This window comes from Dendrobates tinctorius, unplaced genomic scaffold (genome assembly GCF_039654945.1).
Source record: "Dendrobates tinctorius isolate UK_male_01 unplaced genomic scaffold, ASM3965494v1 ptg000060l, whole genome shotgun sequence".
NCBI lineage: Eukaryota > Metazoa > Chordata > Amphibia > Anura > Dendrobatidae > Dendrobates > Dendrobates tinctorius.
The window spans coordinates 43714207-43741535 of NW_027361728.1; the positions used below are offsets into that span (position 1 = coordinate 43714207).

At 44.4% G+C, this 27329-nt stretch overlaps 2 protein-coding genes across 3 annotated transcripts in view; one reads left to right on the plus strand and one right to left on the minus strand.

Moving 5' to 3' along the window:
* LOC141092602 (transient receptor potential cation channel subfamily V member 6-like) overlaps positions 1 to 9746 on the plus strand; it is a 98723-nt gene extending 88977 nt beyond the window's left edge. For both annotated transcript variants that reach the window (XM_073578930.1, XM_073578931.1), the window contains 4 exons: positions 349 to 415; positions 630 to 898; positions 8696 to 8805; positions 9494 to 9746. In XM_073578930.1, the coding sequence (XP_073435031.1) occupies positions 349 to 415; positions 630 to 898; positions 8696 to 8805; positions 9494 to 9620 (573 nt within the window). In that variant the 3' untranslated portion in view covers positions 9621 to 9746. The remainder of the gene's footprint in view (positions 1 to 348; positions 416 to 629; positions 899 to 8695; positions 8806 to 9493) is intronic.
* Positions 9747 to 18243: 8497 nt separating this feature from the next.
* The window catches only part of SERPINI1 (serpin family I member 1), a 61447-nt gene continuing 52361 nt past the window's right edge, over positions 18244 to 27329 (minus strand). The window contains exons 6-9 of the mRNA XM_073578933.1: positions 26631 to 26728; positions 22657 to 22743; positions 19197 to 19286; positions 18244 to 18853 (exon numbers count right to left, since the gene is read on the minus strand). Of these exons, the coding sequence (XP_073435034.1) occupies positions 18774 to 18853; positions 19197 to 19286; positions 22657 to 22743; positions 26631 to 26728 (355 nt within the window). The 3' untranslated portion in view covers positions 18244 to 18773. The remainder of the gene's footprint in view (positions 18854 to 19196; positions 19287 to 22656; positions 22744 to 26630; positions 26729 to 27329) is intronic.

Genomic DNA, 27329 nt, shown 5'->3' on the forward strand with positions numbered 1-27329 from the left:
GGACAAAATGAAAAAAAAATCAGGTAAAAATAAGATAGAACAGGCTTCCTTTGGTTATATTTGTTAATGCGCTACAAACTAAGGCTGGTGCCATTTATTCTGACACTTTCTTCCAATAGACCAACACAATTATGCTATGCAGCTCAGTGATCTTGCTAGTGACAAATTGTTGTAATAAAATTGAAAAAAACAAATGCATCCAAATGATAAACCCAATAATATCCTTGGTAAATCCAACCTACCAGCGTTATATACATATCCCTACGATTAAATGATTTAGGTCGTCATGAAAGTTTTTTTCACTGTTTGTATGCTGTCTTGTAGTAACTTTGAGTAATTTCCTTGCAGATGATAATAAATGACCTTTTACGATTCTGCGTTATCCTGCTCACAGTTCTTACTGGATTTGCTGCAGGTATTACTCATACTTCTTTAATCAAATGTATATTTGGGTGTGGAGGACCATCTGCATTTCTTTGTACGGACAGTGAATGTACATGAGAGTTGTTTCTTCTCTAAAAACAGCTGTGAGCTATCATTTCTCGGTTGGCAACTTCTAAGGGGATTGCATAAAACGTGATTGGTAGCAGTCCTCTCGACATAAGTGTAATAATATTTTTTTTTTCCAGCTCTTAACGTCCACTTTCAAGTCTTGAATGGCACCGTATTCACACACTTCAGAGACTTTCCCATCACTCTCTTTACCTTATTCCAGTTAATGATGGGTCTAAATGACTTACCAGTGCCACAGGGCGTACCCATTCCAAAGGTCATACACGTTCTTTACATGGTCTACATGTTCTTTGCCTTTGTTCTACTTCTGAATCTTTTAATTGCATTGATGACAGACACCCATTTCCGGGTCAGTAGTGAGCGCACTACCTTGTGGCACGCTCAGGTAAGTTTTAACATGGGAATTAGGAATAATAAGAATACATTTGCCAAATTTGAAAATCATGAAACTGTATAGATATCGTCCATGATATAGCAGAAATTAAGAATGAATCCTAAATGGAGTTTGTCACCTCCAAAATGCAAATTCAGCTATTTAAACATTTAATATAGCAGATTTATGTTATTCCATATGCAAATGAGGACTTTTGGGCACCATTACGCCATCCAATTTGCATATCCAGCACTGTCCCTGATTGACAGTGCTCGCTTGCCTAAAGTGACAGCTCCCTAAACTTAGATCCCTGTTCCTGCACACGGACACTGGAGGTGCACACGTAGGGCAGGTGCGCACTCATCGGCTGCACCCTAATAACTGGCTCCTCTCTGAAGCTACTCACTCGCTACACTTCCAGGTGTAATGAGCGGCGGCCACATACTGGAAGGGAGCCACAGTGCACCTGCACCCATGCTGAGTGCTTGCCCACCCCTGACACTGTGTGCACTGCTGGGCTCATCCAGTGTCAGTGCCCACTTGCAGAAACAGGAATTTGAGTTTAGGTAGCACTCCCTTTTGACAAGTGAACACTGTCAATCAGTGACAGTACTGGTTATGCAATTTGGAGAGTGGCCACACCAAGGGTGTACCAAAGTGCCCTCATTTGCTTACAGAACAAAAGTCAATTTATTTGCAACTATAACACTAAAACAGGATTTTTGGGTTGCTTACCGTAAAATCTGTTTCTCGGAGCCTTCATTGGGGGACACAGAGACCTTGGGTGTATGCTGCTGCCACTAGGAGGCTGACACTATGCACAAAAAAAGTTAGCTCCTCCTCCGCAGTGTACACCCCACCGACCGGCAGAGAATTCCTCAGTTAGTGAGAAAGCAGTAGGAGAAGTAACAGAATAGGTTGACAACATAAACAACTCAACTGTAACCATTCAACCAAAGTAAGAACAGGAGCTGTAAAACATGGGAGGGTGCTGTGTCCCCCAATGAAGGCTCCGAGAAACAGATTTTACGGTAAGCAACCCAAAAATCCTGTTTTCTCGTTCGCCTTATTGGGGGACACAGAGACCTTGGGACGTCCCAAAGCAGTCCCTGGGGTGGGAAACAAACTTCCATCAGGCCAGCGGACTCACCACCGCTGCCTGCAGAATCCGTCTACCTAGGCTGGCGTCCGCCGAAGCGTAGGTGTGGACTCTGTAGAATTTCACAAACGTGTGAACCGATGACCATGTTGCAGCTTTGCAAAGCTGCAGTGCGGAAGCTCTGTGGCGCACCGCCCAGGAGGCACCCACTGCTCGAGTAGAGTGGGCCCTGATACTCGGAGGGGCTCCGCGACGCTTAACACGGTAGGCTTCCAGGATAGCCGATCTGATCCAGCGAGCAATGGTGGCTTTTGACGCCGGGTGACCTTTCCGCGCTCCATCAGGGATAATGAAAAGAGACTCTGTCTTTCGCAGGGAAGTCGTCCTAGACAGATAGACTCTTACCGCCCTAACCAGGTCCAGCTTGTTCAAGGACCGCTCTCGGGGATGAGTTGGATTCGGACAAAGGGACGGTAGCACGATATCCTCGTTGAGGTGAAACGAGAACACCACCTTCGGAAGAAACGAGGGCGGAGGCCGCAGAACTACCTTATCCTGGTGGAGAACCAGAAAGGGAGAGCGGCACGAAAGAGCTGCCAATTCCGACACGCGCCGGACGGAGGTGATGGCCACCAGAAAGGCTACCTTCCAAGAAAGGAGAGAAAGGGAAATATCCCTGAGGGGTTCAAAGGGCGGACCTTGCAGAACCTCAAGAACCAGATTAAGATCCCATGGATCCACGGGCGCCCGGTACGGCGGGACCGTGTGAGCCACGCCCTGAAGAAAGGTCTTAACCTGAGGACGGGAAGCCAACTTTTTCTGAAACAGAATGGACAGCGCCGAAACTTGACCGTTCAGGGAACTGAGGGCAAGCCCCGCATCCAATCCTGCCTGAAGAAACGCTAGGACTGAAGGGAGCGAAAAGGACATGGGCGCGACGTCATTGGTCTCACACCAAGTGAAATAGGCCTTCCAAGTACGGTAGTAAATCTTGGAAGATGATGGCTTTCTGGCTCGGATCATGGTCTGAATTACGTGGTCGGAAAATCCTGCTCGTTTCAGAACCTCGGTCTCAACAGCCACGCCGTTAAATTGAGCGGCCGAGAATTGGGGTGGCAAATCGGACCCTGAGACAGCAGATCTGTTCTGTCTGGAAGCTTCCAGGGGGCGTCCGCGAGAAGGTTGACAATGTCCGCGAACCAAGACCTTCTGGGCCAATTCGGGGCGATGAGAATGACCGGAAGTCCTTCTGCCTTGATCTTCTTCAACAGCTTGGGAAGAAGAGGCAGAGGAGGGAACAGGTAGGGAAGTTCGAACTGGGACCAAGGAACGGCCAGGGCGTCGGCGCCCACTGCCAGAGGGTCCCGAGACCTGGACACGAATTGTGGGACTTTCCTGTTGAGGTGAGACGCCATGAGGTCTACATCCGGGGTTCCCCACCGAAGGCAGAGCAGATGAAACACTTCCGGATGTAGGGACCATTCTCCCGCCGCGAGACCCTCGCGGCTGAGAAAATCGGCGGCCCAGTTGTCTACGCCGGGAATGTGAACCGCGGAAATTGTCGGAACGGAAATCTCCGCCCAACGAAGAATCTTGGACACCTCCGCCAGGGCTGAAACACTCCGTGTTCCCCCTTGGCGGTTGACATATGCCACCGCTGTGGCGTTGTCTGTCTGAATCCGTACCGGCAGTCCCTTGAGGAGCCCTTCCCAGTGGACCAGAGCAAGATGGATCGCTCGAATCTCCAGAACGTTGATTGGTAGCGCTGATTCCCGATCCGACCATCGACCCTGAACAGTGTGGTTGCGGAACACAGCACCCCAACCGAGGAGACTGGCATCTGTGGTTACTATCTGCCAGTGAATGGGAAGGAAGGATCGACCCGATAGAATGAGAGGTGACGACAACCACCAGTTGAGAGACCGCTTGATCCGGTAAGAAAGATGGACAGGGCGATCCAGGGACCGAGGCGACCTGTTCCACTTCGACAGAATGGCCTGCTGGAGAGGCCTGGCGTGAAATTGGGCAAAGGGAACTGCCTCTATCGCCGCGACCATCTTTCCCAGGACCCTCATGGCTGTACGGAGGGATGGGAATCGCGAGGTCTGCAGCGATCGTACTTCCTGCTGCAGAGAGAATCTTTTCTTGTGGGAGAAAGACCCTTGACCGATGAGTGTCGAACAGAAGACCTAGAAAGACCAGGCGTTGGGTAGGAACCAGACAGGACTTTTTCCTGTTGACGATCCACCCGAAATTGGAAAGAGTGTCCAGGACGATTGACAAACTTTGGTGAGCCTGTTGGAATGAGGGAGCCTTGATCAGAATATCGTCTAGGTACGGGAAAAGAACGAGGCCTCTGACTCTCAACAAAGCCATCAACGCAGCCATGATCTTCGTGAAGACTCTGGGAGCGGTGGCAAGACCGAAGGGCAGTGCGACAAACTGGTAGTGGTGCTGTCGAATCGCAAAGCGCAGGAACTTTTGATGTCCGGAGAAAATTGGAACATGTAAATAGGCATCTTGGATGTCTATTGAGCACATGAACTCCTGCTCCTCCATGGAGGCGATGACCGAGCGAAGCGACTCCATGCGGAAGTGGCGAAGGCGGACCCTCTTGTTGAGCAGCTTGAGATCCAAGATGGGTCGAACTGCGCCGTCTTTTTTCGGCACTACAAACAGGTTCGAGTAGAACCCCGTGAAGCGCTCCGATTCGGGAACGGGCACAATCACCCCGGAACTGAGGAGAGCAGCGATAGCTGTAGAGAACCCCAGGATCAAGGCTGGATCCTTTGGAGGCCGGGATTCGAAGAAACGATCCCGTGGGAGAGAGACGAACTCTATCTTGTATCCTGAGGATACGACCTCCCTGACCCAGGCGTCCTCCACGGCGGCCAGCCAAACGTCCCTGAAGGAAAGAAGTCGACCTCCCAATTGGAAAGGCCCCTCGCGTGCCCGATGATAGTCATGCTGAAGTAGACCGTCCAGATCTAGATCTGAACGGTCGGCCCTGGGAGGAGTGGGGTCGCCAGGAAGGAGTGGGTCTGAAGGAAACTTTCTTTCTCTCCTGGCGAGCCTGCGGTCTCTGTTGGCTGGAGGAGTTGTCCGCCGTATTGAAACGGCGGAAAGTCCGAAAGGGTCGAAACTGACGCCTTAGTGGGGGTCTGCGAGGCTTGGACTGAGGGAGGAGTGAACTCGTGCCTCCGGTGGCGTCCTTAATAATCTGGTCCAATTGGGACCCAAAGAGGCGCACCCCCTGAAAGGGCAGGTTAGTGAGGGACTTTTTTGAAGACAAGTCCGCTTGCCATGCCTTTAGCCAAATTGTACGTCGAATTGCAATAACGTTGCTTGACGCCTGAACTGCACAGGATGCAGCATCCAAGGAAGCGGAGAGAAGATAGTCCCCAGCATGGGAGATCTGATTGGCGAGATTGGCCAAATACTCCGGTTGCGCCTTATCTAAGATGCCCTGCCGAAGGTCGTCTGCCCACGTGGTTATGGTCTTTGCTGTCCAGGATGAAGCAAAGATTGGACACACCGCCGCTGAAGCCGCTTCAAAGGCAGACTTCGCCAGGGATTCTACAATCCTGTCATTAGAATCCTTTAGGGACGCCACGCCTGAAAGCGGGAGAACCGTGTTATTGGATAGCCTGGACACGGGCGGATCGACCGAGGGAGAGGCCGACCAGTTGTCCGTGAGCTCTTTAGCAAATGGGTAGAGTATGCTGAGACGTTTTCCTCTTTGAAAGCGTCTGGTCGGATCCTCTCTTTCCTTGGTAAAAATTTTCCCAAACTGGGAATGGAAAGGAAAAACCCTGGAGGGAGTTTCTGCCCGTCTGAACGAAACCTCCTGATCTGAGGATTTCGCAGGGGAGTCAGCAATATCGAAGGTATGATGGATCGCAGCAATGAGGTCCTGCACTGTGACCTTCATGCTTGCATCCTGGTCTGAATCCAGCTCTAAAATCCCCTCAGATGACCTGTCCGAAAGCGCTTCCCCTGACTCGGGAGAGGAGGCCCGAGAGGGAGGCTGGTGAGAAGGGCTATGCGGTGAGATGGGACTAGGAGAGGATTCCGGCTGGGAATCTTGCCTGGGTCTTTTGCGACTACCGCTGGCTGATTCAGATGGAAGAATTTGGGACCTGCTTGGCCCTGCTGAAGAGTCCAGGGGCAACTTATCAAGAACGGCCACCAGGGACTGAGACACCCTGGTGAGGTCTGCCACTGATTGAGATAGCGAGGAGGCCCAGCCAGGCATGGGGGGCTCACTCTCACCTGGAGCCGAAGATGGCTCCTGGACGGCGTCAGGCTGAATTGGATTGCTACAATCCAGGCAGAGGGGAGTGGACTGGCCTGAGGGAAGTTTGCGATTGCACGAAGAACATGCAAAGTACTTGACTAAAGTGCAGGGGGGGGGCGGTAGAGCGGGTACGATCAGACTTAGACATAGTGAAAAGCTGAGGTAATTCCGGAAGGTTGGGGGACAGAGGGCGGAGAAGGGTCAGTCTGCAGTGCAGAGCTACTCACGGTCCGGTGTCCCCAGAAGCGATGCTCTGCGACCTGTCAGTGGATGCAGGTCAGAGCGAAATCCGGCCGACAGCCCTCCTGACAAAAAATCAGCTGGAGAAGATGATGTCCAGTGAGGAGTTGGTGTCCGGCTAACAGGCTGGGAAAATGGCGCCGTCCTGAGAAAAAGCGCGCCTTAGGAGAGGAGGAAGGGCGGAGCACCACGCAGGGTTAATGATTCACCGCCCTCTAGCCAATGACAGGCTGGGCAGGTGAAGGACAGGCGGTGGGAGGGCCTGGGAAGAGTGGGAGAGAAGCCCGCTTAGAAGAAAGGGGCGGGGGGCGTGGCCGCGACGCAGCGGTAGGCCCGAACTGAAGCCGGGGCCTAAATTAGTTGCGGCGGCCGCCTGTCAGCAGGGGGTCGGCGCGGAGGTCCGAAAAAGAGGGACGCCGCAGACGCAAGTCGCTCCCAATAGGGAAAAAAACCCTGTGCTCCCTGTCCCCAGAAAGGGGGGGGGGATGCCCGGCAACATTGAGCTGCCATAGCCTTGTGGCGACTGCAAGCGACCGCAACGCCACAACCGGGGTCCCCTGTGCCATTGAAGAGGTGACCGTCGGGAATGGGCAGCCAGGAAAATAAATATGAAGCCGGGGCCTAATACTCACCCATCCACGATCCATTACCTGTCTGAAGAAGTCTTTGCGTCTCATCCAACCGACAGGCTCTGGTAGGCAAGTGGGAGGGAGACTGGCGACAAGGACCCCTGGAGTCGCTGGCACGTCTTGGTGTCGGCGTCCATCTGGCTGGTCCTGCCGCGGAGAACTGCAAGGATACGGGGTGGCAGTACACGCCGTACTTGCAGACTCCATGTGGGAGTACAGATGTGACTTTTCACTCTATATCCCTCCGTAGAACCTGAAAAGGATCGACACACGACGAGGTAGATATGGGTCTAATAAAAGACCCGTGTCCACCTCCTACTGACACTAAGCTAAACTGAGGAATTCTCTGCCGGTCGGTGGGGTGTACACTGCGGAGGAGCTAACTTTTTTTGTGCATAGTGTCAGCCTCCTAGTGGCAGCAGCATACACCCAAGGTCTCTGTGTCCCCCAATAAGGCGAACGAGAAATGTATATTAGTGGTATGATTTTTATAGGTGACAAGCCCTATATCAATGTTTAAGTAGTTGAATTTGTATTGTGGTGGTGACAGACTCCCTTTGAAGTTTGCTATGTAAATTTTTGGTTCTATATTTCACATAAGCAACAGGGTCCTCTTCTATGTTAAAAGGGTTTTCTGGGCTCAAGAGAAATTTCTTCAGGCACTTACGCAACAGCAGATTGCCAAATCATGACCAAGTGCAATGTCCACACTCTCAGGATTTCTTGGGCAAGTTATAAATCTTTATATTTATATAGCGCTAACATATTCCGCAGCGCTTTACAGTTTGCACATATTTTCATCACTGTCCCTGATGGGGCTCACAATCTAAATTCCCTATCAGTATGTCTTTGGAGTGTGGGAGGAAACCAGAGTGCCCGGAGGAAACCCACGCAAACACAGGGAGAACATACAAACTCCTTGCAGATGTTGTCCTTGGTGGGATTCGAACCCAGGACTCCAGTGCTGCAAGGCTACAGTGCTAACCACTGAGCCACCGTGCTGCCCTGAGTGGACATGTGACAAGTATGCAATTTTCTTACTTGTGGTCATCTGCTGACTAGATTTTCATCTGCATCTCAAAAGGTTCCATTAAGAGAAGTGTCTGAGAATCTACTCGGCCCATGTGTGTAAATCGCATTCTTGCTGTCATATGACCACACACTGACACTGGATTGGAGGGGAATACTGGAAGTGTGAATATTGCACACGGTCACAATTCAGCAAACTGCAATTACACAGAAACTTCCTTTGCGTTTGGAAAACCCCTTTAAATGCTCACTGGCCATGTTCTTCCATTACCCTGCTTTGAACATGAGTGGGTGTGGGCATAATGCACCTGTAAACAGAATGTATGGCTTTTTTTCTGGTGTTTTACCCAGCAGATTCTCCATAGGACTTGATGAATGAAAGGAAAACAATGTGTCAAATGTAAAAAATGTCAAGCTGCCACCAAAAAAAAAAATAATTATAAAAATACAGCAATTAAATAAAAAGGACAGTTTTAAAATATATAGTAGCAGAGTATAATTGAATATATCCCTAGGTTGCAGCCACTACAGTCATGCTGGAAAGGATTATTCCTAGCCGTCTATGGCCAAGAAGTGGGACACCAGGAGAAATACTTGGACTAGAACCTGGAAAATGGTATTTCAGGTAAGAAAAATTCCTCTGTATGAAAAGAAAGAAACATATATGGAGCTAAACAAAATACATCCACCTATTAGGCTAAAGGTGACCACTTTCCCTTTAAATTACTCTGTGTGGAGTTTACAGCGCTACAGCATTTCCATAAAAAAAAAAAAAAAAAAAAACAGGCAGGACTTGATCCTGGAAATCCAGAAAGAATAATCTGCACTGGTTGTAGATTTTTGGTTTCTTAACGCTGAAACAATTTATGAACTGAAAAGGGAAGCTGAAGCATTATCTGTACACAACTCTATACTTTAAGATGTCCATAGCGGCATACCACGCAGCCACTATGAGGCTCTAGAGCTCGGGGGTCCTGGTGTCAACAATCCACCACCATCCTCCAATTCTCACAGCCTGTAATCGCCATTTCACCGATATCTACATCTGTTCGATGCAGATGTCCTTGAACAGAGTGGTGCAGCAGGAAGCCGTCAGTTCATAGCTGTACCACTGCCAGTGTGTCTGAGAGTGTCAATCCTCAATAAAATTTGGGATGATAATCTGTCTATCAAGCTTAGCTTGAAACCTCAGCGGTAAGGAGGTATTGGGTTGCAAGCAGGAGGGTGTTAAGGCACAGAAAAGCATTTCCCTTCACAGGGATTCTACATCATGAGGATATAGCAAAAATGTTTTTTTTTTTTTTATCCTGTAGAATTGAGGAGAAGAATGAGACCTTCTCATCAGACAGGAGGAAACACAATCCTGTTGAAGCAGAAGCCAAAACGCGTTATAATTTAAATAAGAGGATTTCTGTCTCAGGTTGTATAAGTGGAGATTAATCACATAAGCTAAAATGTGTATACTGTTCAGGAAAGCTTCTGGGAATGTTCAAAAAGAATATGGTTAAATGTAAATATTGTAAAACCAGGAATAATTTCATGTAAATAAAATACTTTAGAATAAAATTTTTATGCATCTACAGGCATTTTGTAGAAATTTCTCTTTAAAAAACATATGATTATCAAACGTGAGTTGTTTCCTAAAATGTACCTGTCCTTTTACGCAAAGCCTGTAGAAAAATGGCCTTGTTGCCATGAGTCTGTTTTGTTTCGTCCAGCAGCGGTCCCGATCTTGGGCTCAGCAACGTGTTAGGCAGTATGTTTAGCAGCATCAGCAATGTGATAGGACAGGCAAGATAACAAATTAAAAACACCTGCTGACTGAAAAGAATGGATAACACTGGTCAACAGCATTTTTGGTGCCAAAGATATTTCATCGAATTTAGGGTATTTTTGGGGTGCTGATTCTGAATATGTCATCAGTTTTGCCAGATTGGCTCAAGTTTTTGAGATTTTTGGTATCTTATTTATAGCACTTGTTGGTAAATGCGACGCATCATCTCATTAATTTCTTTGGATTAGTACTTGAACTGAGCAGTTCTCAATATAGTTTTGTGTTAATTAGTGTTCTAAAAGTTTGTTCATAGCTTGATTTTTGCACTAACTTTATGTTGTTGTCTGTTTTCCAGTGAAAAGCATGAACTCATCATGAAGAAGTTGTCTTAACGATCCAGACTCATTCTGTTACATTTGTGGTGAATACACACTGCCAAAACATAGAAGAAACATAACAGACTTCGTAAAAAAAGTGTATTTTGCCTATTTTGGGGTTATGCTTGGGGACCAAGACAAGTTTTGGGCACCACACATAGTGTGCAAAGCATGTATCGAATTATTACGAAAATGGAGCAAAGGACAAAGAAAAAGCTTCAAATTTGGTGTTCCAATGGTGTGGAGAGAGCCAAAAAATCATCATGATGACTGTTATTTATGGTAAACACAGGTACAGGCACATCTTCACAATGAGGGACAGGCCTTCTTGCAGATTCCATGTTACTCCCATTTTCGTTTCTTATGCTTATTGAATCCTTGCACTTGCACTGCACAGAAATAACAGTCATCATGATGATTTTTTGGCTCTCTCCACACCATTGGAACACCAAATTTGAAGCTTTTTCTTTGTCCTTTGCTCCATTTTCGTAATAATTCGATACATGCTTTGCACACTATGTGTGGTGCCCAAAACTTGTCTTGGTCCCCAAGCATAACCCCAAAATAGGCAAAATACACTTTTTTTACGAAGTGTGTTATGTTTCTTCTATGTTTTGGCAGTGTATATTCACCACAAATGTAACAGAATGAGTCTGGATCGTTAAGACAACTTCTTCATGATGAGTTCATGCTTTTCACTGGAAAACAGACAACAACATAAAGTTAGTGCAAAAATCAAGCTATGAACAAACTTTTAGAACACTAATTAACACAAAACTATATTGAGAACTGCTCAGTTCAAGTACTAATCCAAAGAAATTAATGAGATGATGCGTCGCATTTACCAACAAGTGCTATAAATAAGATACCAAAAATCTCAAAAACTTGAGCCAATCTGGCAAAACTGATGACATATTCAGAATCAGCACCCCAAAAATACCCCAAATTCATTAAAATATTTTGGACACCAGAAAAAAAAATTTTTTTCGTTGACCTGTGTAATCAGCATCCGGACAGCGACAGAACCTGCTCTAGCTCAGCGGACGGAGACACCGACAGAAGAGCACAGGACCACCGGATCGAATCCCAACGTGTGACAGCGACACTAAACAGAGTTTTCTTTTCATCTAAAGGAGTGAAAAGCTGTATACCAGGTACTGCATACTAATTTCCCCTATAAGACTCCGTACTCCCTATCAGTAGAGTTCTTCATGGCTGTCTGTAGCTGAGAAAGCTGTCTGTAGATCAGTATTTTTTCCTGTCCAATATCACTAGTCAGGTTGTGTTGCTCTCTAAAGAGTTGAATATCGACTTCCACATGCAATAGATGGCAATAGTGATGTAGTAGTCTCATTCTTTCAGGGCAGGTTCACACAAACATATAAAAAAAACATTCAGAAAAAAGGGACAACTTTTTCTCACTTGTCTTGTGTGTGCAGTCCGTATAAAAGCTGTATACAACAGTGGCTATTCATCATTTACAGGACCATTTAGGGTAAGTTCACACTAAGAGTATTTTCAGCGTTTTTGCTGCAGTTTTGGCATGCTAGATTTGTCTCTTGTGCGTGCTGAGAAAGTTTAGTGTTGAAAAACAAGTCCTATTCTATAGAATCAGGTTTTGGCACACAACACGCAGCAAAACCTGATACCTGCATTTTTGGTGCGGTTTTTTTCAGCGTTTTCCACCACCCATTCATTTCAATGGGTGAAAAACGCTGAAAAAAAAAAAAAACAACCTCTAAAAGAAGTGACATTCAACAATGTGCAAAAAAATATGCAAAGCACAAAATCCAGATGACAAAAAAAACCAAGCTGTGTGCATGAGATTTCTGAAATCTCATAGACTTTGTTGGTACTGTAAAACACAGCTGATAATTTGCATAAAAAACGCATAAAAAATGCTGCTCCTAGTGTGAACTTAGCCTTACAGTTTTCTGTTACAAAACTGCAATGTATCAGTAATAATCGGATGCTATACTGTGGCTCCGTATGGTGTCCAATTTTGCCGTGCATCCATACATTTGAATGTGTGAATCTCATGCAATCTACATTAGAAACTTGTGCATGCCGTAATTTTTTTCACATGCAGATCTGGTCAGAAAAAAAAATCACTTATCCACACTGCCCCATTAAATAATGGTCCAAGTGCTGTCCATTTTTATCATGGACAGCATTCAGACCAAAAATACAATCGTGTTAATGAGCCATTGATATTAAGACTCCTTAAAGCAAGTCCTCTTCCTTTCATCCAATGTCCGATCACAGACTAGAAAATCTATATCTCTATAAATCAGGTGTTCTAACTATCAGTCAACTAGATAGAAGATAACTTTCATTTACAACAGGTTTAATTCTTAAAGACCTGTGATGCCATGCTCATCACACTGTACCCTGGAAACAAGCAGAGCAGGGAGAGGTGCTGGTGAAGAGGGACAGAATTGTAGCTACGTATTAGACAGAGACAACCTCATTTACATTTCTTTCAACTACAACAACAGCCATTTCTTTAGGGATAATTTTAATCAATAGTAATACTGCTGTAAGCAGCACATAGGGAGAGATTGTGCTGAAGGAATCGTGCAGGACAGGATAGGGTGAATTGTAAGTCCTTATGCTGCAGCCTGCAAATCATACCAAAACCCCTCCTCAGGGCTACTAATATCCTTTTTGCTCTTAATTCTGCAAATTGTTCTGAGCAGGGAAATATTATACACCATTTTTACTGCGGCAGTTGTGCATCAAAAGCATACAGCCAAACTTGGTTGGATCTCAATAGCATCGCTATATTGCTCCTACAGTGTAACAAGTCCATCTGAGGTGGGCTAATTTTCCTGCAAGAGTAACACTGCAAATTTTTTCAGCAGTGTAATTTTATCTGGCATTTATCATGCTGCAGTTGTGCCTCAAAACACAAAAAAACTTGTTTGGTTACAAATAGCATTGCTGTATGGTGCAGTCTAATAAGTCCATTTGAAGCCAAGTTCAGTGCCATTTTAACACTGCAATGTTTTATCAACATGTATATATCATACATAATTTAAAATGGGCAAGGCACAAGGTAAGGGATGGGAAAGTGGAAGTGATGCTCATAGGGAGAGCAGAGTTTATGGGCAAGGTGAAACTGTGCCTGCCACGGAAGTGCAACAAACACACACATCATGTCAATCTAGCGTTCTGTCCCACTTTGTAGGAAAGTGCGAATATCACTCTTGAAGACAGACCAGTGAAAAGGTTGTTTGATGGATAGCAGATAATGCTTCCAGTCACTTTGACAGCACCACGGTCTTCCAAATGTTCCATTCTCAGCAGCCGTGATTCTGGACCATATAATCTTCACCCTGACCCTCCTTCCTTCCACCATGACAGTTGCCCAGAGACAAATGATCCTACATTTGGACACGCCGAAAAGCTTTTCACATTTCCATTTATAGATTCTGGCCTCTTGCCCTGCCCGTTTGAGGCAGGACATGAGATCGCATGCAGCAATGCCCAAATATTTGAGCAGCCACGCTCACCAAAAGGCGATGGTGAGAAAATGCAATTGCTGTTGCCAGAGATGGATGATTATGAGACACAGTTGGCAACAAGTGGTGTTGTTATGTCAGCAAGTAAGGAGAAGGACCATTGTAAGGAAGTAGACGAGGTGATGGACGATGAAGTCACTGACCTAACCTGAGAAAATGACATACAGAGCGAGGACAGCAGCACACAGGGGGAGGGATCCACAGCAGCACACCAGACAGGAGGCAGTGTGGTGGCCAATGACACAAGGCGAGCAACCGTTCCCCAGAGAACCCACATGGTGAAGTAGCCAGAACAAGGTTTAGGTGTTCCCGAGTCTGGCGATTTTTTTTAAAGACAGTCCAGTTAACCCAAAAAGGCATTTTGCAACATCTGCCATGCCAGCATCAGCAGGAACAGCACAACTACCAGCCTGACCACCACTAGCACGCTCAGGCACAAGACAGCAAAGCTCCTGACCAGTTTGGCTGAACGTCAGGATCCAGAATTGGTGTCTGCAGGCGACATCACTTCCTCTTCCCTGTTTTACATGCACGACAATCCCCTGTCCAAGACGCAGGTGAAGATGCCTACCACACTTGCAACCACCGTCAGCAAACACGTCCACGTCCCTACCCCAGTCCTTAGAATGCAAGCATAAATATTCAGCCACCCACAGGCCACAATATTAAACGGACATTTCCAGACTTCTTGCCCAGGAAATGTTGCCATTTAGGCTTGTGGACACAAGCTTTCCGCAACCTCAAGGTGGTGGCCGTCCCTCAGTACTCGGTCCTCAGCTGCCACTATTTCTCCCGGTTTGCTGTCCTCATCTTACACAATCACGTGTCCTATAACATCAGCCGTGCCCTGAACAATGCTGTTATTGTTAATGTCCACTTAACAAGACACCTGGACAAGTGCTTGCGGCTAGGGACGCTACATTTCTGATGACACACTAGGTGAACATCATGGAAGTCTTGGGACAGAACACATGCAACCAACACCGAGGATTGCGAGCCCTGGTTCAATCAAGGTTACCTTCTACGGTGGTTCCTGCACCTCCTCCTCAACCTCCATCTCCAGAATGTCAACATCAGTCGCAAGCTTGAAGTACTGCAGCACTGCCTTGTTCAAGCGGCAACAGGCTCTGCTGAAGCTAATCTGCTTAGGTGACAAACAGCACACTGCCGCGGAATTGCTGAAAAGTCTAACACACAGCCCCTGAACTTACAACCAGACATGATCATGTGTAACAATGGCCGTAACCTGGTGGCGGCTCTGAATCTTGGCAACCGCACACGTGTACCATGCCGGGCCCACACGCTCAATTTAGTGGTTCAGTGTTTTCTCGAAACCCACCCAGATCTGCCTGAGCTACTTGTGATAGTACACCACCTTTGTGCCCATTTCTGCAACTCAGCTCTAGCTGCCACCGTCCTGGCCAGGCTGCAGCAGCGTTTGCAACTTCCAGCTCACCGACTGGTGTGTGATGTCACCACACATTGGAACTCAACGTTACATATGTTGGAAAAGGCCTTGTGAGCAGCAGTGGGCAGTAGTAGAATACCAGCTACACCATGACAAGGAGAACATGGATAGTCGTCCTCTTGGTGCAGACAGGGAAGTCTTGGATTTTGCCTGTCTGACACACATGGCTGAGTTTATGTTCCTCTGCCTTTTTTGTGACCTTCGCGTTGTACGCAGTTTGGACAACACTAATTACTGGTTGGTCACCTTTCTAGACCAATGCTACAAGGAGAACTTTCCATCTCTCCTTCCCATGGCGAGCAGGTCTAATAAAATGGTCCTGTACCAGAAGGAATATTTAAAAAATTCCCATCTGACAATGGTGGCAGCAGAGGTCAGTTCCTTGGACAACCAAGGACTGGAGATGAGGGAGACACACACCACAAGCAGAATAGGCAGGGGGTCGCTCAAAGGTATGGGCAGTTTTCTCATATCCTCCCAGCACACTGATGCGTGGGGTACTTTGACAAGTAGTGAAAAGTTTTGGAAGATGTTGAATGAGTACCTGGGCAACCATACCATCATCCTCTGTGCCTTACAACTATTGGGTATCCAAGCTAGACACGTGGCATAAACTGTCTTTCTACGCATTGGAGGTCCTTTCCTGCCCTGTCGCTAGCGTTTTGTCAGAGCGGGTTTTTAGTGCCACTGGGGGTATTATAACTGATTGACGCATCTGTCTGTGAACTGAAAATGCTGACAGGCTGACTCTTATCAAAATGAACAAAAGCTTGATTGGGCCAGACTTCTCTACACCACCGGATGACAGCAGTGGAACATAAACTCAAATCCAGTGGTTTTCTTTTCTTTTTTTTTAAATTTTTTTAATCTATTCCCATGCACCCATTCCTACCAAAACATGTATATGCTTCAGGATTTCTTCTTTTTTTGTGTCGACCTCCTCTTCCACCAAAAGAGGCTGTACACTTCTTTTACAATGATGGCCAATGTCTTACACCCCTGCTGATCATCTTATTGGTGTCAGCCGCTGGCGGAAATACCAACAAAAAACCTTCAAATACAGAAAAATATGGAATGGAAGCAGTGATCCAGTGGAAATAAGTGATAAATAAGGACTTTATTCACCCATCTGATCTGGATAAATAAAGTCGACCTTTTTCACTTATTTCCATTGGAGCGCTGCTTCAACTCCATTATTCAACTTGCTCCGTTTTTAGCCAGCAGATATAAATGTGAGCTTTTATAAGCGGATATGGGTAATAAATGCTGTGGTTACTCTAGCCTTTTCTCTGGCTCTACACAGACTATATAGACAGGCGGCCCCTTTATATACACTTTCTGTCTTTCTATAGCTGTACCATTTGATAAATGAGCTCTTACTACACTGCTGCTGACCAGAGGCGCTGCCTAGTAAACAGCTTCAGGGAGTGGGTCTCAAATACTGCAATGCCCATAACCTGTGATTCTCTTATTTCATAATTCAAGTAATTCTCGTCATTCTTCCTTACAGTAATATACCATATGTGTGTGGAGGTGATAGATCCTCTTTAAATTGTGACTCCAGAAAAAATAAATCCCCCAATTCATTCCATTATATAACAGGAAAGATGTATATCTTTGTACCGTGTTAGCCAGTAGCTAGAAGAATATTCAGGATTGAGAGTCCTCAGTGGTTGATACCTTTTAATGGCTAACTGAAAAGATGGTAACAAATTGCAAGCTTTCGAGACTACTCAGGTCTCTTCATCAGGCATAAACTAATACAAAATCTGAAGCATCACATATTTATACACAACACAGCACAGAAAAAATGCAATAGATGAGACAAATGACGTGAAGCAGAACTATCATAATCAAAATCTCCCACAAGGATTGCTAGTTTCATACTACCTGGTTCTGGAGTTGGAGGTATTAGTTGTCTGAAGTGTTGTTCAGAAGACTGTTGCTTGGTGATTTGTCTGTGCATATTCTCATCTTCTCCTATTTGATTTTTCCTTCCTTTACTTCCTGCTGTTCCACTCTGTTGTTTGCGAGTGCATATTTGTATGATTGGTATCTATTCTATTATTTCTAAACACTGTTTTTTGGTGATTCCTTTGTATCTCCCTTCATACTGCACCCACACACACAAATGATACACCATTTGAAAGGTAAACTTGCCCCCTTCAGCAAGAAAATATCCAAACAAACCACATATCCACGATTTGATCACAAAATACAGTTTAAACATTAATTTTCATAAACCTGCAGTAAGGAAAAATGACCTGCAGGTGGCACCACAGTACCCCAAAGCACACTACCAACACATTTGTAAACATGCACTGCTTTTTCGCCCCACACGCACACATGATACACCATTTGAAAGGTAAACTTGCTCCCTTCAGCATGAAAACAGCCAAACCACACATTCACGATTTTATCACTAAGTACAGTTTAAACATTCATTTTAATAAACCTGCAGAAAGACACAATGACCTGCAGGTGGCACCTCAACCGGAAAACATTTTTTGGCCTCTACTTATCAAAACAATTTATTGTATTACCAATCTACATATATAAATACCTCTCTGTGTTCATCAGCTCATGAAATACATTTACATTTGACCAGCTTGCTTTTTCTGAAATTGCCAGCGCCCCCGACAACCAATGTGCGAAAATTTTGCACAGGCCAAGCTAGTTTTTATTTATCCCTGTACGTCTTCCCTTATTAGTCTAGTTTGGGTATTCTTATATACCACAACTCCTCACTTGCCTGGGTGGGGACAGATCAGGGCTAATTTAGGAACTCAGCAAGGCACGTGGCCCTGGCGTCTTCACCATCAGAAGTAATCTGGGGAGCAAAGATAGTTTGTACACCCCTAGTCCTGAGATATCCTGCCACAGTACAAAGACAAATAAATAAGGAAACTGCAAACGTGGCTATATTTCCAAAACATCAACTTTATAGGAGAACACAAAAACACATATTGCACACACTTTTCACCCAGGCAGGGTGCGTGGAATAAATCAGTAGTTTTACACAGATGCTCTAAATAAAAATATATTTTTCACATGTACAACTTTATTTGGCAGGCGATCACAAAAAAACACAAACAAAGGTAGAGAAATGTAACACTGGAGGAGATATGTCTACATGGAGGATTTCCACTGGCTTCTATTTTCCAACAATCTTTGCTTTTTCAGTAGCCAGACCGATAATGTACAGTGCACTGTCAAAAATGAGATTTTCCAGGATTCATCCAATTGAGCCTTCTTCTTTTCGTGATGTTGTTCAGCATTTTTTTTTTTAGAAAATCTATAAAAGCCCGACGTTGGTACATTCAACTTACCGTTTATTACATGTAATCCTGGAAGAAGGAGAAACATTTACACAGCAAACATCAATGATATTTATGTTGCAAATAATGTGCTTAGATATTATTTTCCATATGTATACATGTATGCGCAGGACTAGAGTTCTTCTTCAAAATCATGACCACCAGAATTCAGTGCCTCTGGGTGCATGACTCTTCCCAGAAACAAGACACAGCCTAAAATAGAAGCAAAACCAGATTACAATGGATTTGTAGGACATGCCATGTTTCATTTTGCAAAATGTATTAAGCAAGTGCTGGGAAGCAGCGATAAACATGCAGAACAGCTCCCGGAAGGAGGTTACATAACCGCTGGAACAAGCTCGTCTGCTCACTTCAGCGGATAGGAGCGAAGCAGACAAACAAAGGACGAAACTGTTCTGGAGGCGATCGGAGGAGAGCTGAAGCACAGATACCTTTACCACAGATGAAATAGCAGGGATGGTAGCAAGGGCGTCGCGTTCCACAGCGCTGCATGCACAATGGCAGAAGCTACAAGAAATGCATGAAGACAACTCACCAGTTCTGCGGTTTCTAATCAAGAAGAAGAAGGGGTGGTCAAATATCACCTGGGGGTACAGTACTGCCATCCTACTACTGGCAATCATTCCTACAAAGAAACAACAAAACACCATCACAGGGGGACAGAAACTTAAGATTTTGGCCCCAATTCGTGATGTTTTGTATGGCCTCTCTTGAAGGGGTTGTCCACCTTCGGGCACATTTTTTTTTTTTAATTCAACGAATGTAATTGGGGCTAAAACTCATGCTCTCAAATTAGTTATTTTTAATTCTTCTCCAGAAACTGAACCATAAAAGGGATATTCTAGTTTCAGCAATGGCAGTCTTCATATTATGAAATTCATAGCGCCTTGAAAAAGTATTGGGAATTTATGGGATGTACCAACACTAGCTAGCAAGTATTTGTGAGGTGTAAAAGAAAAGATACAGGGTTTTCTAAATATTTTAAAATTATTAATCTTAAAATAGTGTTGTGCATTTGCATTCAGCCCATGAGTCAATACTTTGTAGGACCACCTTTTGCAAGTCATTAGGGGTATGTCTCTACCAGCTTTGCATCTCTAGAAGCTGAAATTTCTACCCATTTTTCTTTGCAATGTAATGAGCATACACCAGTAGAGCCAAAGAGCGCCGGCTCATGCACATATTAGACTACTATGCCAGCGGCAGGGTAGGGAGTAGTATGTCTGCACAGGAGCGCAATAGGGGGCTCTATGTGGATGACGTAGGATGAGTCATCCACATGATACAGGGCAGGAGAAGGGCGTTTGAAACACAAGAGGAGGCGCGGAAGAAAGACCAACGAAGCCCATAGGACTGGACCGCACCGTAAGGGGGAGGAGGATTATAAAAAGTATTTTTTGGGCTATGAAGAGGGGGTTGGGGACTTGTATTCATCTTCCTAGAATACTGTAAAAGTAGCATTAAATTTCTTGTCAGTACTTTATATTGGGAAAACCTGGTGACAGGTTCCCTTTAACGAAACAACAAAAAATGCTTCCACTGAACATACAGAAATTTACCATAAAGGATGCTGTGAGGGCTAAATTATACGGATTTAAAAAAAAAAAAAAAAAAAAAAAAATTAGCAATTTTCATTTGTGATATTGTCCCGATCTTTTGCACAAATAGTGTGCTGTTTAAAGACAACTAGAGAATAAAACTAAAGGTTGTTGAATGTGATTTCAATCCTTTATTTTCCATGTAAGAAGAGAAACAAAAGCTATCTACCCACTCACTGTGCCTCACAATAGTGTGCGTCTAAGTGTATCCAATGTAAAAGGCAATCTGCCTTTACAGTCATACACATCTGTGGAAATGGCAATGACAACAAAATAGTTTTTCGTGACTACATAAACAAAATAGGATGAAAAATCAATTTTATGAGGCTTTCTTGTTTTATAACAATGACTATGGTTTGCTGTTTTCAGACCGCCCTGCCCCCCTTGTCCACAGGCGCAGTTTGATTTAAAAAACAAATGGTGTTTTACTCACACTCATCGGGTCGAACATTCAGTCTCCGACGTTGCTCCTGGCATCTGAATTTGTCTGCAGCGCTGCAGTCAATCAATGAGCCCAGTGGCTCAAGCCATCAAATCAGACAGAGCCACTGAGCTCAGATACAGGCTGCAGTGCTGTCAACGTCACTTCAGAGCTGGAGACAAAAATAAAAGTCCCTAGGAGCCGCGGTGGAGACTCAGCACTGGACCAGGGGCGGGGGGAGTAAAAACAGTTTATTTTTCTTAAAACTAAACTACAGACAAGGTAAAGCGGTTTTTTGAAGTTAGGAAATCCCTATAAAGCTTCATTCATACTAGCATTCTCCCCTCTTGTAAAACTGCACTAATCTTGAAGGATACCTGGATCCCAGATGTAGTCAGGGTGGACGAAGTGGTCATGTCATCTCCCTAGTGCCAATATATGTCTAAAATTACCCATACACGTTTGATAGTCAATTAATCATGAGTTTTCAATGGGTAGAAGAGAATAAGTTATTGCACCTTTGGTAGGGGTCTACTACCCGTGGAATCTGGCAACCCTCATACATATTAGTTAACTGTCCGATTATGATGAAACAGCTAGTTTGTCCAACATCTACCTAAAATATATGGCATGTACATTTAGACCAGAGTTCCCTAAGGCTGGGGTCACACTGCTGCGTTATGGCAGTCCATTAGAAGGACTACGTTACACCGTGGCATAACACGGTGTAACGCAGTCCGTTAAAGGGGATCTGTCACGCCATTTTAGCCCCATCAGCTGCCAGCACTGCCATCAGGGGTTTATCTACAGCATTCTGTAATGCTGTAGATAAGCCCCCGATGTAACCTGAAAGATAAGAAAAAAAAGAGTTCGATTATACTCATGCTGGTGTTAGGTCCGGTCCAATGGGTGTCGCCGTCCCGTCCGGCGCCTTCCATCTTCATACGATGATGTCCTCCTCCTTGCTTCTCCCTCGGCTCCTGCGCAGGCGTACTTTATCTGCCCTGTTGAGGGCAGAGCAGAGTACTGCAGTGCGCAGGCACTGGACCTCTCTGACCTTTCCCGGCGCCTGCGCACTGCAGTACTTTACTCTGCCCTCAACAGGGCAGATAAAGTACGCCTGCGCAAGAGCCGAGGGAGAAGGAGGAGGACATCGTCGTATGCAGATGGAAGGCGCCGATCCGGACCGCGACACCCACCGCCCCCGCCCCCCGGTGAGTATAATCTAACGTGTTTTTCTTATCTTTCAGGTTCATCGGGGGCTTATCTACAGCATTACAAAATGCTGTAGATAAGCCCCTGATGGAGGTGGCCGCAGCTTATAGGGCTAAAATGGGGTGACAGATTCCCTTTAACGCTGCCATTAAACCCCATTATCGGGCGCATTGCTAACGCATGCCATAATCGGCATGCGCTAGCGATGTGCCGTTATTCTGTGACGGAGCCTCGGGCGCAGGTTGCAACGTCTGAGGCTCCATCAACTCTAGCGCAGATGAAGCATGCGTTGAACGGGCTGCCTTAACGCAGTATGAACCTGGCCTTACTCTAGTCATGAAGAGCCACCAAAGGATCAAGTTTTCAAGATTTCCTTAGTATTGCTCAGGTGATGGAATTATCACCTGGGTAATACTAACATCTCCATGACCGGTCGGTTTTCCATTTTTTCCTCCCCTTCTTCCAAGAGCCGTATATTTTTTATTTTTCTGTCCCCATAGCCTTATTAGGACTATTCCAGGTTCCTGTAAATCTGCTTGGCTGTTATTGGAAGTCACATAAATTGCAGTGGGCAAACAGATCACTATGTTCATATTGTAGAGCTAAAAATAACACCTATTATAAAAGAAAGTCATATAATACATTCTCAATTGATTTAACCCAGTCGCCTTCAGAAGGAACATGATATTTTAACAGCGAAGCGTTGTACAACCATTTAAGATTACATTCTGTAATGTTAGAACCATGAGGTTGTACTATACCAGAGGCGGCCGCGGCTTCAGATCCTTCTTCATTAATCTCCAGATATGACTTGTGCACAGCTTTATCAACGTAAAGATCCTTGTTCTCTGGAAACAATACAGATTGGTTACAAGAATGAAGGTTTGCAATCGGATGTGCAGCAATGTACAAGAACAATGAACATTAAAGGGGGGGGATATCTACCGGGGAGAGAACTAAGGAAAGAAAGATGTGCGCATCTCCAGGCGACTGTTCAGATTCAGGAATGGGGGAGCTCAGTAGCTTTTCACAGCTCCATTATCTCTGAAGTATAAAACCAACAAGGCAGTGTCTGGACAGTTGTTATGGATGACTAGTGTGATCATGTCCTTACATCACAGAGTTATGTAAAGCCCTAATGTTGTGATGTACAAAAGTAAGAAAACAAAAAGAAATCAAAAATATCTGCAAAAAGGGGTAAATGGCTACTCCCAGCTCTGGAGTAGAATAGGCATTTCCTGTTTTAGTCCAGGATTATACTTTAAAGGGAATCTGTCAGTGGGCTTCTGTTATGTAATCTGAAGACCGTATGCTGTTGGCGTTAACACACAGATTTCAGCAATACCTCTCTTATCAAGCTCTGAGGTTTTGCTTGCTTACAATGATTGTTTTAGCACCAGAAGGTGCTGGGACAAAGAAGTGCGTGTGCGCTAGTCCGACTCCGCCCCCTCCTGTGATAGGCAGCTGGCTATGGACACTGTAGATACAGAGCCTGGTGTGGGCGGGGCTTGCTTTCTCAGCTGTGCTACATTGCTGAATCTAAAAGCTCTGATTTTGTGAGACCGGCTGCACTCAGTAATCTAAGTCAGGGTTCCCCAACTCCAGTCCTCAAGGTCCACCAACAGATCGTGTTTTCAGGATTTCCTGAGTATTGCTCAGGTGATAATTGCATCACCTGTGCAATACAAAGGAAATCCTGAAAACATGACCTGTTGGTGGGCCTTGAGGACTAGAGTTGGGGAACCCTGATCTAAGTGATACATTGCTGGATTCAGGGTCTCTTTGCCTACATCAGGCGGCTCTCAGATGAGGAAGTAAAAAACCTGCTGATAAGATTCAATTTAACCAATTTTTCTTCAAATATTTAAAAAGACATTGTCTATATAAATTCATTTTCTTCTCTAAGGTAACGTTCATATTTCTGTGTGGCATCAGTTTGTAACAGATACAACTGATAGAAAAAAAAACAAAAAGGGATGGAATCGGATACCAATGTTTCTGTTTTTAAAACAGATTTATCAAGAAAATCCATTTATAAAGGAAGCTTTAGTTTCCACATTGTATCAATGTTTTTTCTGTTCTGAATGTATCCATAAAATGGAAAGCATAATGATGATCGTCCATCATGATCAATTTCACATAGACTTTAATTTTTTTCCTTTTTTTTTTAAATGTAAAGATTGTTTCTTTTTTACCCATCCACAAACGAGAAAGCAGAATGAACAGATGCAAATTGAGAAGGTTTTAGAAAAAAAAAAAATTATTGAAATGAATGTCATGTAACTGAATTCTTTATTTCCTTTTTTTGTAATTTTCTCCCTCTCAAAAAAATAAAAATGAGACGCAAAAACAGAAATTTGAAAAGTCAGAGCTGGGCTATATAAAATTACATAATTATAAAACATTACCAAGTGGCTTTTATGGGTGCATCCTGGCACGGTTTCAACTGATTCTAGACTTATCAGTCTGTTTGGTTGTCAAATTTGTACATTTGCGAGAATAAAAGAATAATGCAGAGTTGTAAGAAAAGATACCCCATTTAATATTCTTAGCACAGACTTGTCATAAGTTCAGAATGATCTTAAATATACAAGAATTTGTTTCTCGGCGTTGATCATTTTGGGACTGATCACGATAGTAAGAAGTTTACCATAGAGTGGCTTTATTGACCACATTTCCAGGAGATCATCTTTGAATATCTTTACTTAGTCTTAAAAAAATTTGTATTCCGTAATAAGCTTTAATTATGCATGTAATGATGTGCAAGTGTATTAATATACCTACCAATCGCCATCTTCTACGGATTTCTGCAACTCTTCTGGACTATGCTCACACAACATATACAGCGTTTAGCAGCAACTACTTTCTCAGTTTTACGCCTCATTCAGACATCAGATTGTCAAGTAAGAGTGCCATCTGCGATTTTCTTGGATATCATTTGTACCGGTGATAGTCTATGGGGCTATCTACATGTTCACGGACCAAGAAGCCCACGAAAAATCACTGAGACATGTCCGATTTTGATCTGATGATTGGATCAAAATCGGCATTGCAAGTGTCATGGTTTGCTCAAGAGTTCTTTGGCAGTGCTTCTAGGGTTAACACCATGTGGCCTCTCTTTGATTGGGGGAGGGTTATATTTACCCGCCCATGTGCTGTGCCCATTGTCAGGTATACATCCAACCTTGGCTGAGCAGCTAACCCTGTGAATACCTGTGTGTATTGCTTATTTTTATTTGCGTGCTTGTGTATGACCTGGTCTGTTCCCCGTTTTGCATTTGTCTCCTGAGTCAATACTTCTCGTGATACTCCTTGTTTTGATCTCTGCTGTGTCCCCCGACTGTCTGCTCGTTAGTCCCTCTGGTACCTCGTATCTCTCTCTGGCTTCTGACCCTGGCTTGTTTCTTACCACGCTATTTGTCTGTCCCCTTGGCCACCGCGCTGTTCTCTGGTCTGACCTCGGCTCGCCTGACACTTCTCTGGGCTTCCCCGGCTCCTGTCATCATCCCTGGGCGTTCAGGACCTAGCCCCTTCTCCAAACCACGCCCTTGGTGGTCACGTACCGCAGGTCCTGTTCACCTGCAGGCGTGCTCACAGCAGCATCCCACGGTACAGCACAAGTTCCCGGCTTTCCCAGCATGTCCCTGGGCTCTCGTACAGTCTCAGGGGGTAAGTCTGTCACGGTGTCCGTTACAGCAAGTCAATGGATCCATAAAAAAACAAAACATCAGACTAGACTACGATAACATTCGAGTGTGGTCCGATTTTAACAGATTGTCAGAAGCGAGGATTTTTTAAATTTCTCCACGTACGGAAAAAAAAATCAGATGACAATCGGACCACACACTGATCAAACTGTGATCAGAATAATCGATCCATTTTTCAACTACGTGGAAGATTGGACATCTGATTGAGACCCTAGTCTATGAGTCTCCGAGCAAGACACCATGGACTTTGTTTGAGAAAGTGACTTCAAGTCCACAAATATCACTGTGTGAGCCGACTATTGGGATTTCAGGTGATGTGAGCTACAAATAAATAATAATATTTTAACATACATACTAAGGTGAGATTACAAAATAAAATTCAGCTGAGACTTCTTTAATATACTGACGGAAAAAAGAAAACAAACAAGCCACAAATGGGCTGTTGAAAATTGGTTTAGGTGGACCTGAGGGTCCTTTAGAAGTGGATCTTTTATTACATATATATATATATATATATATATATATATATATATATATATATATTATTATTTCAATTTCAGTTTTCTTACAGCCAGTGTTAGCTTCTGCATTTATAATAAAGAACACAGCAGATCTAGAATTCACTTTAATTACCAAGCCCGAGTACTAAAACATTAATAGAGCGCTTCCATTCATGACGCACTTTATGATTGGCAGCACAGCGACTCAGCAAGCTCCTGCACATAATGCACGCTCGGTAGGGCTTGTATCATTTTTTCCTCTATAAGCAATGGATACATTAACACAAATTAATATTGCCAGCCTCGCTTTGCTTATATTCATAAAGTCGAAAAATCTGAAAATGTATATTCAGAGAATCGTCTCTGCAACATGTGGGAAGAGAGAAGCCTGTGCGCGGATTACCCCAATGCATTATTAATGGGCTGCCTGTGCAATATAATAAATAAAAAAGATAAATACGAGCAATAAAGTATGGTGACAGCCAAAGCTGGAAACTGGAAGTTACAAATGCTGCAGTGGTATCATACCGGATATTGCAGACAGATCAGCTTGTCTGCCGAATATCTCTACGATGCCAAGCCTTGACAAAACATCCTCCAGATCAACCGTTTCTTCCACTTTGAGCCTATAAAAAAAACAGGTTATTTGAGATTAAAGCAGCTTTTCAAACGAAAAATAAAAAAAAAAGGTTTGTTCTGCGGCGAGATGACTGGAACAACATCAGGAAATTGAATGCAACGGAACCTCTCGACAGGATCAGTATGATCTGATCTACACAATAGACCCATGAACTGCTTTTCACGCCATGTGAATTACATGACAAGTCAAATTATGCTTTAGAGTTGACTTGTCATCTGGTCTCTGATTAGATCTTATTAGCGTTCTGATGCTGCCTGTGCAGTAAGTAAAGGGGCGAGCAAGTTCACCAAAAGACTGGAAATCAGCAAGATCAGGCTGCTCCTGAAAGGCTTTGAAGCACAGAGTAGAAGGCTTTGGACAAGCAAAGTGATCATGGTGGTTTAGATCTTCATTTCTTTGCTATTATCATAATGCATTATATTGTTGAATTGTACCTGTTTGAGAAAAAGCTGTTATATATTCTATATCTATATATTACACACACACACACATACATACATATACACAGGAAAATAAGTATTTGATTCACTGCCGATTTTGTACGTTTTTCCTCCTACAAAGAATGGAGTGGTCTGAAATTTTTATCA